The sequence below is a fragment of the Pelophylax lessonae genome (assembly GCF_965119305.1).
Source record: "Pelophylax lessonae genome assembly, chromosome: 7".
Classification (NCBI taxonomy): Eukaryota; Metazoa; Chordata; class Amphibia; order Anura; family Ranidae; genus Pelophylax; species Pelophylax lessonae.
This window is the reverse complement of record NC_138774.1, coordinates 162,845,080-162,861,476: the sequence shown is the minus strand read 5'-3', so window position 1 is coordinate 162,861,476 and position 16,397 is coordinate 162,845,080. Positions and strand designations below refer to the sequence as shown.

Genomic DNA, 16,397 nt, shown 5'->3' with positions numbered 1-16,397 from the left:
ATTGCATGCTATTATTAAGCTTATGATCAACCAAACCCCCCAGATCCTTCTCCATTATGGATCCCCCCAGTTGTACTCCACCTAGTATGTATGATGCATGCATATTCTTAGCCCCCAAGTGCATAACTTTACATTTATCAACATTTAACCTTATTTGCCACACAGTTGCCCAATTAAACATTGCATTGAGGTCAGCTTGTAAGTTGGAGACATCCTGTAAGGACATTATTCCACTGTAAAACTTGGTGTCCTCTGCAAAGACGGAAATGGTACTTTTAATCCCAGACACTATATCATTTATAAATATATTAAAAAGTAAGGGCCGCAACACTGAACCTCAGGGTACACCCCTGGTAACCTTAGACCATTCAGAGTAAGAATCATTAACCACTACTCTCTGAATTCTATATTTTAGCCAGTTTCCTATCCATTTACAAACTGATCTTTTCAAGCCTGTAGACTTTACCTTACACATTAGCCGAGTGTGTGGAGAACTGTGTCAAACGCTTTTGCAAAATCCAAGTATACTACGTCCACGGCCACCCCTCTGTCCAAGGTTTTACTTACCACCTCATAAAAAGAAATCAGATTTGTCTGACAATTTCTGTCTTTCATTAATCCTTGCTGTCTGTTGCTTAAAATATTTATTTCCAGCAAGAACTCCTCTATGTGGTATTTTTTTAAACTCTACAGTGTTTTCAAGACTATAGAAGTTAAACTGACAGGTCTATAGTTACTTGGTAAAGACTTTGAATCTTTTTAAATATAGGCACCACACTGGCCCTACACCAGTCCAGTGGTTTTGAACAAGGGATGCTTTACCTTGTAGCTCAGGTCAGTGTAAACTGTGTTTAGTTGGCATGCCTGTGCTGTGACTTCATACAGGAGTGAGAAATAGGAAGTTTCTCCAGTGACAATCAAGTCAGTGCTAATAAATAATAATTTTCTGCTGTAATGAACTCAAGTAATTTGTAGAGTCATAAACACCGATAGGCCAGCAATCCCTGCAAGAGTTTACAAAAATATTGCCCATCCTCTTATTATATGTGATTCTAAAAAGCCAATTGTGCAAATTAGAACCCATATCTACAGTACATGTTTCCCTGATGGCCTTGATGATTTTAGTCCTCATCTGGAGACATTTAGGGGTGTATTTTATAAAGCTGGAGAGTGCAAAATCAGGCTTCTGCATGAAAACCAATTTGCTTCTAACCTCAGCTTGTTTAATTAAGCTTTGGCAATAAAATCTGGAAGCTGATTGGTTTCTATACAGAAGTGAGCCTGATTTTGCACTCTACAGCTTTAGTAAATAAACCCCTTAATCTTTACACTGTTTCCAATCCTCATTTGAGGACATGTTATCTATACACTATAGTTAAGTTCATGCAAAAGCTGCCTTCTTCTAGCAGTTTATGATTTCTGCTGATGTCATGAGTGCAATGCAGCACAAACAATATAATTTATGGGCCTCAGCAGTGAAGCACATCTTTCCTTGTTCTGCAATTACAGTACAGACTCAGGAAAACGGAATACAGACAGAGAAATGTTCACAATGGCAAGTGCCTAGAATGACAACTCTAAAAGCCCAGAGGTAATAGGTTGAAATTGGATAAAAATCTGGTTAGTATCCCAGGAATTATTAAAATTACAAATGTGTTATCTTTAATGTCCAATTCCTCTTTTATCCCTATGGACCCCTTACAAGATTTGTTTGCCTGAAAAGATAGCTGATTTTAGTGTAACTTTTGCAGTTCTGCATGTCTCCTATGTCTTCTAGCTTACTTTCATCGCCACTTTCCAAGGCTATTATGACTGAGCTTCCCACTCTCCATCTTGGGATTTACATTTAAAATACATTACAGGAAACCCAGTTAGCTTTTCCTTTTTTGCAGCAGCAGTGGAAGGATTGGTATTTAGAATCTGTTGTGGGGGGATCATCTTGCTTCCCTAAGTGATGTAAAAAGTCAGTGCATAATTAATTTTACCAGCATCCATCTACAGCAAAACTACGCATTACCAGTAGAGTGGATTTTTAATAACCGTGATCAGATATCATGTTTGCTTAAAAGAGCTACTAAGAGACATGAGAAGCCTGATCTGGCCAATAATGACTGAATCTAAAAATTATTGTATATCTACTGTATGGACACTATGCAACTTGTGTTGGCATCCCTGGTAAACAAGTCTTAGAGAGAACTAATTGATATGGTAATGGATATTTCCAGACAGTCAATATTGTTTCCTTGAGATGAGGCTAATACCAACTGTCTCTTACTGTCTTTGTCATTTGTTTCTTAATGATTGTGCATGTACGGTATATGGAAAGGTCTCTTGTAACATATTTTGTAGCCACCATCTCATATCTATGGCAAGACAAAGGCTGTTTTTACCTATTGCTTCAGAATGTTGTCTATGCAAATTGAATCCTCAAGCACTTTATAAATTAACAACAGTTAGAATAATGAGAACGTTAGCGTGAATCACAATCAGTCCAAACACCTTGTATCTAATCTATAAATATCAATGTGAATGACACAGGAAAGGCATATTATGCAGTGACAACACTTGGGCTAGGTAAATAAACATGACCTTTGCCAGGAATAGCGATAGCCTTTTTTCTTGTTAACATTGACCTGTTTTGTCATATCGCCCACACTACCTTGTTTTAATGCGTAGACAATGCTTGTTGCAGATATATTGGTGGTGGCGATAACATTTTCTTTGTTTGAAGTGTCTAGCTCAACTCGAGTGGCTTTTTCCATATCACTGTAAAAACTGCTGACTTCTCCAGTTGGAAATGTTGCATTTGTCAAATGTCCTTCAGGGTCATACCTTAAAATAGTACAAAAAAATAGACACATGAGTTTAGCTTTCTAAAGATGCTAAAGGTTTTGTTTTTGCACAGGTATACAGTGGATGCAATTTTTTTTTTATAAATAACACAAGTCCTACATTGTGAAAGAATCTATTACATATATACATATATGTTGTATGCATTGTATTCCATCGACATAAATGCAGCTAATCTTCCATTCTTCCAATAAAATATAGAGTGAAACAGTATATACGTTATTGATTTATGATTTATAAATGTCATAACAGCTGTACCAGAGTACTAAACTGTGTTAATCATTGGTAACTGCCAAAAAAATGCAATAAATGCCTTTGTTTATGCTGATTGCACAGACCTCTTTAATCCACTGGGGCGGCTGTTGATTTGGTACCAAGCTCAGGAGAATTCCTGCTAAATTAACTGCATCAAAAACAAGAGGTCATTGACTGCTGTGATGACACAGACCATTCATACGACCGATTTACCTGATAAACTATAACTAGCTACCTGTGTAAGCAGGGGCATAGAAAAAAACAAAGTAAGAATTTTACAGATAGCATCAACAACAAAAGGATATTTCAATATAGGGCCAAGCAGCACTGTGCTATATATCGTGATATAGACATTTCATGACTTGCAGCAGATCTTTTCCTAGCTACAAAAACTCTAAGGAGAGCAATGTTGTAGTTGCTACAAAATGCTACTTCAAAATGTATGATATTGCCCCAAGGTTCTGTGTCGATGGCCCTTGGCTTACATAAGACAGGTCTTGCATTCACATACAAGTATAGTATATGGCATGGGTATGCAAAACCCGCCTAAAGCAAATAAAATCCAGGTTGGAAGGAGGTCAACTGTAGGTCAAATGCACATGTCAATGCATTTTGAATGATCTAAGAAGTGTCTCAGACTGATACCAGTATAAACAAAAGTTTTCCCAGCACACTTTCCAGCTAGCCTGGAAAAAAAATGGCACTGCTTAACAATTTGTGTTAAAAACACAGGTTTTAGTTGCATACATTTGCAAATATATGTGGAAGCTGCACTGCTTCATCAGGGCCCCTCTGTAAAGTGGGGCCCTAAGTTCCCATACTGAAGCATACAGTATATAGAAAATAATTTAAGGATATACTGAATATAGTGGATAATTTAAGAGCAGGTATGCAGCCCATTCCTACTATTCCGCAAATTGTTAGACAGAGCCATTTTGTTTTGTTTTTTAAAGGCTAGTTGGTAAATGTGGTGGGAACACATATGTTTTTTTTTTATACTGTGCAAAGCCCTTCCATGTGCACCTTAGGTCCAAAGCTAGTTATAAATTAATGTGTTGGCCATTTTTGCATAGCTTTCAGACTGATGCCAGACTGATGCCATTGATACAACCCCAAAGCCAGTTGACCCAGGACCAAAGGCTTACCCTACATTTTTTTTTTTGCAGCAGTGCACTGTTTTACCATTTTTGTGCAGCCATTAGACTAGAAATGCATGGGATACTTTTGATTGTATTACTAGAAAATAGTGCAATTCTGCAAACATTAAATTAAAGTGACTGTGTGCACCGATGTGCAACTTTCTGCAGTTTTTGTTCTGGCACTTAAATCAACTTCAAAAATGGAGGAGTTTTGACCTGAGCATACAATCAGTCATAGTTTCCCAGTTGTGAGATAAGAAGAAAGGCACAACTGCTACCTATGATTTGGAGCATTTGGGTGACCTGATATTATGATTTAAAAAAAGAAACAAATTATCAAACAGCTCTAGTCCTAGAGGACATTTCTTGACTTTCTTTTATGGCTCATACTAAGGATATAAGACAGTAAATTCAGTAAATGGGTAAGCAATACAGATATACATAAGAAAAATACAAAGTTATCCTTGCAGTGATGCTACCCCGCACAGCAAGGGTTACATGGAAACAAAAGCGAGAAAACAAAGTTCTGCTTACATTGTCCCTCATTCTTACAGTCTTCCTCCCTTCCATGCAACTGGTCCCCCAAAGCCCTTTCTCCTTGTTGCTCTGTTGGTCACAGGCATTCTTATGCCATTTTGTACAATGCGGGACCAGCAGAGAAGATGAGACTGCCATCTAATGGCGGTGCAAGGAATAAGGGTCCCCCACGGATCTGTCCTGGGACCAATCCTATTTAATTTATTCATAAATGACCTAGAGGTTTGGATAAACAGCTCAATTGCCGTATTTGCGGGCGATACTAAATTAGGCAGGGCAAAAACTTCTACGCAGGATGTGGAAACCTTACAAGAAGACCTGAACAAAATAATGGGGTGGGCATCTACATGGGAAATGAGGTTTAATGTTGAAAAATGTAAGATAATGCATTTGGGTGCCAGAAATACGAACACAAGTTACTCACTAGGGGGAGAGTCTTTGGGGGAATCTAAGAAAAGGACCTAGGGGTCCTAGTAGAGGACAAGTTCAGCAATGTCATGCAATGTCAAGCTGCTGCAAGCAAAGCCAACAGAGTACTGGTATGTATTAAAAAGGGAATTCACTCCAGAGATAAAACAATAATTCCCCCACTCTACAAGACTCTGGTCCGGCCGCATCTCGATTATGCCATCCAGTTCTGGGCATAGGTCCTTTAGAAAGGATGTGCTGGAACTGGAGAGATTCCAGAGAAGGGCAACAAAGCTAAAGATCTCAGCTATGAGGAAAGAATATAAGCATTGAACTTTTTCTCTCTGGAGAAGAGATGCTTGAGAGGGGATATGATATCAATGTACAAATACCATACTGGCGACCAGTGGCGGCTGGTGAAGTTTTAAGATGGGGGGGCGCAAGACCCCGCCCTTCTATTTTGGCCCCTCCCATTTCTCAGAAGCCACACCCCTTATAGACCCCACCCATTTTGTCCCCTGTATTTTGCTTGCGTGAACCAATTCTCCCAATATATCACATATTAAGGGCTCCATCAGTACTAGTATATCCCATAAAAGGGAGCAGGGGCCCTATTATGGGATACACTGACAGAGTGGCACAAACCCCACAGTACAGACCCCCTAGCACAGACCACACAGTACATGCCCCCTTTCAATGTAGTGACCAGCGTACATACCCCCTTTCAATGTAGTGACCAGCGTACATACCCCCTTTCAATGCAGTGACCAGCGTACATGCCCCCTTTCAATGTAGTGACCAGCGTACATGCCCCCTTTCAATGTAGTGACCAGCATACATGCCCCCTTTCAATGTAGTGACCAGCATACATGCCCCCTTTCAATACAGTGACCAGCGTACATGCCCCCTTTCAATGCAGTGACCAGTGTACATGCCCCCTTTCAATGTAGTGACCAGCGTACATGCCCCCTTTCAATGTAGTGACCAGCGTACATGCCCCCTTTCAATGCAGTGACCAGCATACATGCCCCCTTTCAATGTAGTAACCAGCATACATGCCCCCTTTCAATACAGTGACCAGCGTACATGCCCCCTTTCAATGCAGTGACCAGTGTACATGCCCCCTTTCAATGCAGTGACCAGCGTACATGCCCCCTTTCAATGCAGTGACCAGCGTACATGCCCCCTTTCAATGCAGTGACCAGCGTACATGCCCCCTTTCAATGTAGTGACCAGCGTACATGCCCCCTTTCAATGTAGTGACCAGCGTACATGCCCCCTTTCAATGCAGTGACCAGCGTACATGCCCCCTTTCAATGCAGTGACCAGCGTACATGCCCCCTTTCAATGCAGTGACCAGCATACATGCCCCCTTTCAATGTAGTGACCAGCGTACATGCCCCCTTTCAATGTAGTGACCAGCGTACATGCCCCCTTTCAATGTAGTGACCAGCGTACATGCCCCCTTTCAATGCAGTGACCAGTGTACATGCCCCCTTTCAATGCAGTGACCAGCGTACATGCCCCCTTTCAATGCAGTGACCAGCGTACATGCCCCCTTTCAATGCAGTGACCAGCGTACATGCCCCCTTTCAATGTAGTGACCAGCGTACATGCCCCTTTTCAATGTAGTGACCAGCGTACATGCCCCCTTTCAATGCAGTGACCAGCGTACATGCCCCCTTTCAATGCAGTGACCAGCATACATGCCCCCTTTCAATGCAGTGACCAGCGTACATGCCCCCTTTCAATGTAGTGACCAGCGTACATGCCCCCTTTCAATGCAGTGACCAGCATACATGCCCCCTTTCAATGTAGTGACCAGCGTACATGCCCCCTTTCAATGCAGTGACCAGCGTACATGCCCCCTTTCAATGTAGTGACCAGCGTACATGCCCCCTTTCAATGCAGTGACCAGCGTACATGCCCCCTTTCAATGCAGTGACCAGCGTACATGCCCCCTTTCAATGCAGTGACCAGCATACATGCCCCCTTTCAATGCAGTGACCAGCGTACATGCCCCCTTTCAATGTAGTGACCAGCGTACATGCCCCCTTTCAATGCAGTGACCAGCATACATGCCCCCTTTCAATGTAGTGACCAGCGTACATGCCCCCTTTCAATGCAGTGACCAGCGTACATGCCCCCTTTCAATGCAGTGACCAGCGTACATGCCCCCTTTCAATGTAGTGACCAGCATACATGCCCCCTTTCAATGTAGTGACCAGCATACATGCCCCCTTTCAATGTAGTGACCAGCGTACATGCCCCCTTTCAATGCAGTGACCAGCATACATGCCCCCTTTCAATGTAGTGACCAGCGTACATGCCCCCTTTCAATGCAGTGACCAGCGTACATGCCCCCTTTCAATGCAGTGACCAGCGTACATGCCCCCTTTCAATGTAGTGACCAGCATACATGCCCCCTTTCAATGTAGTGACCAGCATACATGCCCCCTTTCAATGCAGTGACCAGCGTACATGCCCCCTTTCAATGCAGTGACCAGCGTACATGCCCCCTTTCAATGCAGTGACCAGCATACATGCCCCCTTTCAATGCAGTGACCAGCGTACATGCCCCCTTTCAATGCAGTGACCAGCGTACATGCCCCCTGCAGAGGTATGGCAGTGGGAGAGATGGGATCAGGCAGAGGGATGGTGGTGGGAGGGATGAGGGCATGAGGCAGAGAGGGATGGCAGTGGGATGGATGGTCATGGGATGAGGCAGAGCAGAGGGGGATGGCGGTGGAAAGGCTGGATGGATGGATGGATGGATGGATGGTCATGGCCCATGATGACCATCCATCCAGCCTTTCCACCGCCATCCCCCTCTGCTCTGCCTCATCCCATGACCATCCATCCATCCAGCCTTTCCACCGCCATCCCCCTCTGCTCTGCCTCATCCCATGACTCATGGGATGAGGCAGAGCATAGGGGGATGGCGGTGGAAAAGCTGGATGGATGGTCATGGAGGACTGACAGGAGGACCACGAGGACTCACCGGTGGTGATGTCTTCTTCCAGCAGATGACCTCCGGTGGTCTGGTCTCCTCTCCGGTGCCGCCGTCACTCCCGTCCGGTGTCCACCCGACTCCATCGCCCGCGGTCCGGTCCACTGCTGCGAGTGACGTCAGCGGGGTCAGCGTTGGATGTCCTGGATGCTGTGATTGGTCCAGGCTGGAGGCTGGACCAATCACAGCCAGGAATCCACGAAGTGGGGGTTTCCAAGGAATCTGCCTTGCGCCCAGGTTACGCCCCCCACGCCCCCCAGAAGGCAGCCAATCGGCGCCTCTTCTGGGTGGTAACCCCACCCCCCCACCCCCTTCACATCGGCTGGCGGCGGCGGCGGCGAACGCAATTTTTTTTTTTTTCAAACTTTATTGCTCGTTTTGCAATCTTTTTTTTTTTTTTTATCTTTTTTTTTTTTCTTCCTTTTTTCAGGGGGGGCGGCGCCCTGGCGCCCCCTATGCACCGGCCGCCACTGCTGGCGACCCTAGCATAGGAAACAAACTATTCAGCAAAAGGGAATACAAAAGGACTCGCAGCTATTTGCTAAAATTAGAAGAAAAGCGGTTTCCCCTTAAATTGCGTAAAGGGTTCTATACCGTAAGAGCGGTAAGGATGTGGAATTCTCTTCCACAAGCAGTGGTATCAGTGAGGAGCATTGATAGTTTAAAAAAACTATTAGATTTGCCCCTTAACGACCACAACATACAGGGGTATACAATCTACTATTGACACAAACACTTATACACACACTCATCATAGGTTGAACTAGATGGACTGGTGTCGTTTTTCAACCTCACTAACTATGTAACTATATACTACGCAAAACTTAAACTGATCATTGTAAGTATTCATAGCAAGAGAGCACAGAAAAAGCTGTTTAGCTTCAGACTTTTTCTCTCTTTTTGAAACTTTAAAGAGGAAAAAAAGCTTCCTCTGTAACTTGTACCTATAGGTAAGCCTATGATAAGGCTTACCTATAGGTACTGTAAATTCCTTCTAAACATGCACCGTTTGGGAGATATTTACTTGGCATGCAACCAGTTACATCACTGGCGCATGTGCTTTTAAGGAACAGCCGCCTATGCCGTTCCTTCAGAGCCCTGTGCCGTGAATGGCGGCTCCCATGTGTATGTGCAAGACTGATGTCGTCATGGCTCTGACAAATCAGATGGCCGGAGGATGTGAACTCAGAAGGAAGATGGATTAATTGTTGGCCATGTCGGCAGTGTGCGGGCGCCGCTGCGGAGGTTTCGTTCTAAAGGTAAGTATTCGATAATGAGCTAGTATGTGGTGCATACTAGCTCAAAATGCCTTTTATTTTTTTATTTTTATTTCTGGAGGTTTACAAAGTCTTTAAATGGTTCCATCTGAACTAACAAAACATAAGACGCTATTGTTTAGAAGGGAATAGATGGGCAAATAAGAAAAGGAGCTCCATCTGCTGGCTGTAAATATAAGGCCTCATGCACACTGGACGTTTTTGGAGCTGCTGTTAGCAGCGTCAGATTTTTTTTTGCAGCTGCAGAACACCCATCCATGTTATTCTATGGCCTCATGCACACATAGAGCTTTTAGGAGCTCCAAGTGGCATAGGCGTTTTACAGCTCCAAAAAAAACCCAGGAACTGTGCGTTCTGGAGCTGCAGCGTCAAGCTGTAAAAATGTCTGACGCTGCTAAAGGCTGAATAACGTGGCTTAACGTGCGTTAAGCCACGTTATACATTTTTTTTTCTTCCATTCAAAATCAATTGTTCCTTATGGGAGCCTATTGATTTGAATGGAAGTCGCACTGCAGGTCGGATCAGGGTGATCCGACTTGCGGCACGACTTGCGCTGTGAGAATCTTGAGGGGGAACTCCACGCCAAAATGGGGAGAAAAACGGCGTGGGGTTCCCCCCCAGGTTCCAAACCAGGCCCTTCGGGTCTGGTATGGAATTTGAGGGTAGCCCCACGCCGAAAAAACGGTGTGGGGTCCCCCCAAAATCCATACCAGACCCTTATCCAAGCATGCAGCCCGGCATACCAGGAAAGGGGAGGGGACGAGCGAGCGGCCCCACCCCCCTGGATCATACCAGGTTCTGAATCGGCAAAGGACAGATTTCCTTTAAAGGAAACGCATAGTGTTTTATGTGCCTCTTCTTTCATTGATTTTTTATGATCAGAAAATACTTTTTTTAATTTTAAAAGAATTGTACAATTTGGATCCCTGGTTTTGGCAAAAAAAAAAAAAAAGAATTGTAAAAATATTTTAGGTTGAATACATTGGTAAAGGTAGAAATACTTCCCAGGGTAGCCAGATTCCATTTGACTGATTGATAAAACCTGGACCAAGCTGTTCAATTACCCATAGCAAGCAGTCAGGCTTCGTTTTCTTCTAAATGAAACAAAGAATTTAAAGTGGTTTTCTACCTTAATGTTAAAGGAGTTGTAAAGTCAGGAAGGTTTTTTTTTATCTTAATGCATTAAGACAAGAAGCCTTCTATGTGAATCAGCACCCCCTAATACTTACCTGAGCCCCATCTCTGTCCAGCGATGTCCATGAGTCCCTCAGCCGTCCTGGGACTCTCCCACCTGATTGGCTGAGATACAGCCGTGGTACCATTGGCTCCCGGAGATGTCAATCAAATCAGTGAACCAATCAGGAAAGAGGGGGCGGGGCCGAATGGCAGCTCCATGTCTGAATGGACACATGGAGTGCAGCTCGGTTCAGGTGCCCCCATAGCAAGCTGCCAATTTTTTTTTTTTTTTTACAAGATGCCTTCCAATCTGGTAATATACTACTATTGTTTGTTTATGCTATTTGACATTGCAAATAATAAACCACTACTGATACCACTAAAATCTAGGCCCAGAACCTTGTCTTGGTTCTTTGGGAACTTTCTGTGGTAGGATAGGATTTTATCAAGAAAAGTGACCCATTCAGGTGATTCTGGCTATACAACCCTAAAAAGGGTATAAAAAGAGTCATAATGGCAGAAGGTTTTTTATCCTATTGCATTCTATGCATTAAGATAAAAAGCCTACTGTGTGTAGCAGCCTCCCCTAGTACACGCTAGTACTTACCTGAACCCCATCCCTGTCAAGCGATGTCCATGTGTCCCTCGGCTGTCTGGGACTCTCCCTCCTGATTGACATGCTTTTGATTGACTCTCCATCATGATTGAGATACAGCCGTGGTGCTATTGGCTCCTGCGGCTGTCAATCAAAGTCAGTGAGCCAATCAGGAGAGAGGGGTGGAGCCGAACAGCAGCTCTGTGTCTGAAAGGACACACAGAGCTGAAGCTCAGCTTGGATGCCCCCATAGCAAGCTGCTTGCTGTGGGGGCACTCAATAGGAGGGAGGGTCCAGGAGCAGCAACAAGGGACCCGAGGAGGAGGAGGAGGATCCGGGCTGCTCTGTGCAAAACCAACTGCACAAAGGAGGTAAGTATAATATGTTTGTTATTTAAAAAATAAATAAATATATAACTGAGACTTTACAATCACTTTAAAAAACCTCTTGTGTGTGTGTGCAGCTTCACCCCCACCCTCCTTTATAATTCCATGAGCCTGATCTCAATCTAGTCCCTAAGAGCAGAGGATCTCTCTGCTCTCTCTCTCTCCTTACAGGGCAACAATGGGAGCCATTGGCTCCTGCTGCTGTTAATCACAGCCTATAAGGAGGGGGTGGGGGGTGGAGTTGAGCCAAGCTGTGTTTGTCAATGGATACACACAGTGCGGCTTGGATTCGGGCCTGCATGAGTGCTCCATAGCAAGCATTTTGCTAAGGGGGCACTCAGCAGGAAGGAGAAGCTAGGACGGCTGGCAGAGCACCCCAGAAGAGTAGAATCGGGGCCGCTCTGTGCAAAACCATTGCACAGATCAGGTAAGTATAACATGTTTAAAAAAAAAAAAAAAGTACAATCACTTTAACAACCTGCTTAACCACTTGCCGACCGCCACACGACTATTTACTGCGGCGGTCAGCCCCTCACAGACAAAGCGACGTAGGGCTACGTCGCTAACCTGTGTGGCTGTAGGGAGCGAGCGCGCGCCTCCGGAGGCGCGCTCCCGCTCGGTGACGGACCCCCCCGCGCGTGTGCCCGGTGGACCCGATGTCCGCCAGGCACTCGCGATTGTCCGTTACACCGGGAGAAAGGCAGGCGGCTAATGTAAACAAAGCCGCCTGTCATTCTTCCCTGTGTAAGAATGGAGATCACACGTTTCTGCTATGTAGGACCGTTGATCTCTGTTCTTACACCAGTAGCCACATCCAATCACAGTTAGAAACACGCCCCTAGGGACACACTTAACCCCTCCCTCTCAAAAAAAAGTTAACCCCTTCACTGCCAGTGTCATTTTTACAGTAACAGTGCATATGTATAGCACTGATTACTGTAGTAATGTCACTGGTAACCCCAAAAGTGTCAAAAATGTCAGTCAAGGGTCCGATCTGTCCGCCGTAATGTCGCAGCCCCGCAAAAAAAAATAGCAGATCGCCGCCATTACTCGTTAAAAAAAAAAAAACAACAAAAAATCTTTCCCTTAGTTAGTAAACGCAATAACTTTTGCGCAAACCAATCAAAATACGCTTTTTGCGATTTTTTTTTACCAAACATATGTAGCATAAAACAAATTGGCCGAAAATGTTAAAAAATTTTGATTTTTACATTTTTTTTGGGGAATTTCATATAAAAAAATGTGAAAAATATTGTTATTTTTGCAAAATTGACGCTTTTTTTTTGTTTATAGCGCATGATCAAAAAATTGCACAGGTGATCAAATACCACCAAAAGAAAGCTCTGTTTGTGGGAAAAAAAGGACGTCAAATTTGTTTAGGTACAGCGTCGCGCGATCGCGCAATTGTCCGTTAAATTCACGCAGTGCCGAATCGCAAAATAGGCCCTGGTCAGGAAGGGGGTCAAATCTTCCAGGGCTTAAGTGGTTAAAAGTTTTCAAATACCAGTATCTATACCAGGGTGTAAAATCTAAGTTGACACCTTATTTTCTTAGTGCTTGTTTTCTTTAGGCAACTTTAGAAATTGATATTTTTCTTTGCTCCAGTTTTTATTAGTCAGTAGCCAGTTTTGCCTCATTGCTCTACTGTGTTCTTCATAATCCTGGTAGAGAAACATATTTTGAAACAAAATCTTGTGATCCATAGCAGATAATAATCTGTAGAGGAATAGCTACAAGTTATCAGTGCTGGAATTATCCCAGGACATAGCCTCGGCGTGTGCATGTGATTGGTGTGACAGATTGTAGGAATGTGTCAGATATTGTCAGCTCCAGTGATGTGGAAGAAAAGTCTCAGAGGTTGAATTCTAACAAAGGCTCTTGATACAGTTGTATTCATACAATTATTTTTTCCAGACTGTGTACCTCAGCTCCATGTCTGAGCAGCAGTATTGACTTCTTTGAGAGCATGCTTGACAAAGAACCTTCTGGAAAATAGTTTCTACACAGCCTACAAGATGTGCTAGGTACTTCTGTTCTTTACAAACTACAAAACACAGTTCATGGCAAGGTCTCCATGACTTACAATTACTTCATACAGATGTAACAAAAGAGACAATATGTTATTGTATCTACATTGCATAGCTGCACATTTGCTTTTAAGTGTTTCATTTTAATGTTTTATATATATATATATATATATATATATATATATATATATATATATATATATATATATATATATAAAGATAGTATAAGAGTTATTTTATTCAGATAAATGAACTAGATATGGGTGTCCTTGTTCAATTCTACCACTAGATGGCAGTGTCTAACAAGAAAAGACATTAGACTCCTCCAGGGTTGATAGGTTTCTGGAAGAAAAGGAGAATGCTATCATTTCAGCAGTTGTCTTCGATTGCATTGGAAGTATATATTCACACTAAGAGAGTGCCAGCCAGTTAACAGTAACAGGATGGTGGGATTTAATTTGTAAATAATTGTAATTACTTAACATGGACCTCTCGGTAACTTTACAAGTCTGCACAAATACATTTCTGATGTGTTACAATCTGCAGCCACAGGCTGGCATTTTTCCATACTGGATGAATGGCAATTAATGCAAGGGCCCATAAAAAAAACAATTGTTTTCTATGTGCCCTATTCACCCCATAATGCTGGTGTGATGTGTGGTGCATAAAAATGCAGACATGCTGTATTTTTCTGCAGCGCACTGAACGCCACCACGTGTAACCACACTGCAGCTCAACACGCAATGCTGCTGTGCAGAGAAATAAATGGCACTTTGTGCACTTCAAATCATTTTTTCTTTTTAAAAAAGGGAAAATATGGTAAATAATGCAATGTGCTGAAACAAAGCCCCTTACGGCAGCTTATGGACAGTTTTCACATGTACAGGCTTTAACTCATGGGAAGTGTGAATGAGCACCAGTTATTTAAAACAGCTCTATCTTTTCTCCTTAAAGAGGTCCTAACATCTTATATATATATATATATATATATATATATATATATATATACAGTGCCTGCGAAAGTATTCGGCCCCCTTGAACTTTGCGACCTTTTGCTACATTTCAGGCTTCAAACATAAAGATATAAAACTGTAATTTTTTGTAAAGAATCAACAACAAGTGGGACACAATCATGAAGTGGAACAAAATTTATTGGATATTTCAAACTTTGTTAGCAAAAAAAAAAAACTGGAAAATTGGGCGTGCAAAATGATTCAGCCCCTTTACTTTCAGTGCAGCAAACTCTCTCCAGAAGTTCAGTGAGGATCTCTGAATGATCCAATAATGACTAATAATGATAAATAGAATCCACCTGTGTGTAATCAAGTCTCCGTATAAATGCACCTGCACTGTGATAGTCTCAGATGTCCGTTTAAAGCGCAGAGAGCATCATGAAGAACAAGGAACACACCAGGCAGGTCCGAGATACTGTTGTGGAGAAGTTTAAAGCTGGATTTGGATACAAAAAGATTTCCCAAGCGTTAAACATCCCAATGAGCACTGTGCAAGGGATAATATTAAAATGGAAGGAGTATCAGACCACTGCAAATCTACGAAGACCTGGCCGTCCCTCTAAACTTTCAGCTCATACAAGGAGAAGACTGATCAGAGATGCAGCCAAGAGGCCCATGATCACTCTGGATGAACTGCAGAGATCTACAGCTGAGTTGGGAGACTCTGTCCATAGGCCAACAATCAGTCGTATACTGCACAAATCTGGCCTTTATGGAAAAGTGACAAGAAGAAAGCAATTTCTTAAAGATATAAATAAAAAGTGTCATTTAAAGTTTGCTACAAGCCACCTGGGAGACACACCAAACATGTGGAAGAAGGTGCCCTGGTCAGATGAAACCAAAATCGAACTTTTTGGCTACAATGCAAAACTTTATGTTTGGCGTAAAAGCAACACAGCTCATCACCCTGAACACACCATTCCCACTGTCTAACATGGTGGTGGCAGCATCATGGTTTGGGCCTGCTTTTCTTCAGCAGGGACAGGGAAGATGGTTAAAATTGATGGGAAGATGGATGGAGCCAAATACAGGACCATTCTGGAAGAAAACCTGATGGAGTCTGCAAAAGACCTGAGACTGGGACGGAGATTTGTCTTCCAACAAGACAAAGATCCAAAACATAAAGCAAAATCTACAATAAAATGGTTCACAAATAAACATATCCAGGTGTTAGAATGGCCAAGTCAAAGTCCAGACCTGAATCCAATCCAGAATCTGTGGAAAGAACTGAAAACTGCTGTTCACAAACGCTCTCCATCCAACCTCACTGAGCTCGAGCTGTTTTGCAAGGAGGAATGGACAAAAATTTCAGTCCCTCGATGTGCAAAACTGATAGAGACATACCCCAAGCGACTTACAGCTGTAATCGCAGCAAAAGGTGGCGCTACAAAGTATTAACTTAAGGGGGCTGAATAATTTTAGACGCCAAATTTTTCAGCTTTTTATTTGTTAAAAAAGTTTGAAATATCCAATAAATTTCGCTCCACTTCATGATTGCGTCCCACTTGATGTTGATTCTTCACAAAAAAATACTGTTTTATAACTTTATGTTTGAAGCCTGAAATGTGGCAAAGGGTCGAAAAGTTCAAGGGGGCCCAATACTTTCGCAAAGCACTGTGTATATATATATATATATATATATATATATATACTGTATATTTCCTGGTAAGTACACCCATGGTACGTATTGCGTAAATGTAACACTTCCAGATATTTATTACTCC

At 42.8% G+C, this 16,397-nt stretch overlaps 1 protein-coding gene across 4 annotated transcripts in view; it reads right to left on the bottom strand.

Moving 5' to 3' along the window:
* The window catches only part of TENM1 (teneurin transmembrane protein 1), a 1,047,296-nt gene that overhangs the window by 65,585 nt on the left and 965,314 nt on the right, over nt 1-16,397 (bottom strand). For all 4 annotated transcript variants that reach the window (XM_082262885.1, XM_082262886.1, XM_082262887.1 and 1 more), the window contains one exon: nt 2,660-2,832. In XM_082262885.1, the coding sequence (XP_082119011.1) occupies nt 2,660-2,832 (173 nt within the window). The remainder of the gene's footprint in view (nt 1-2,659; nt 2,833-16,397) is intronic.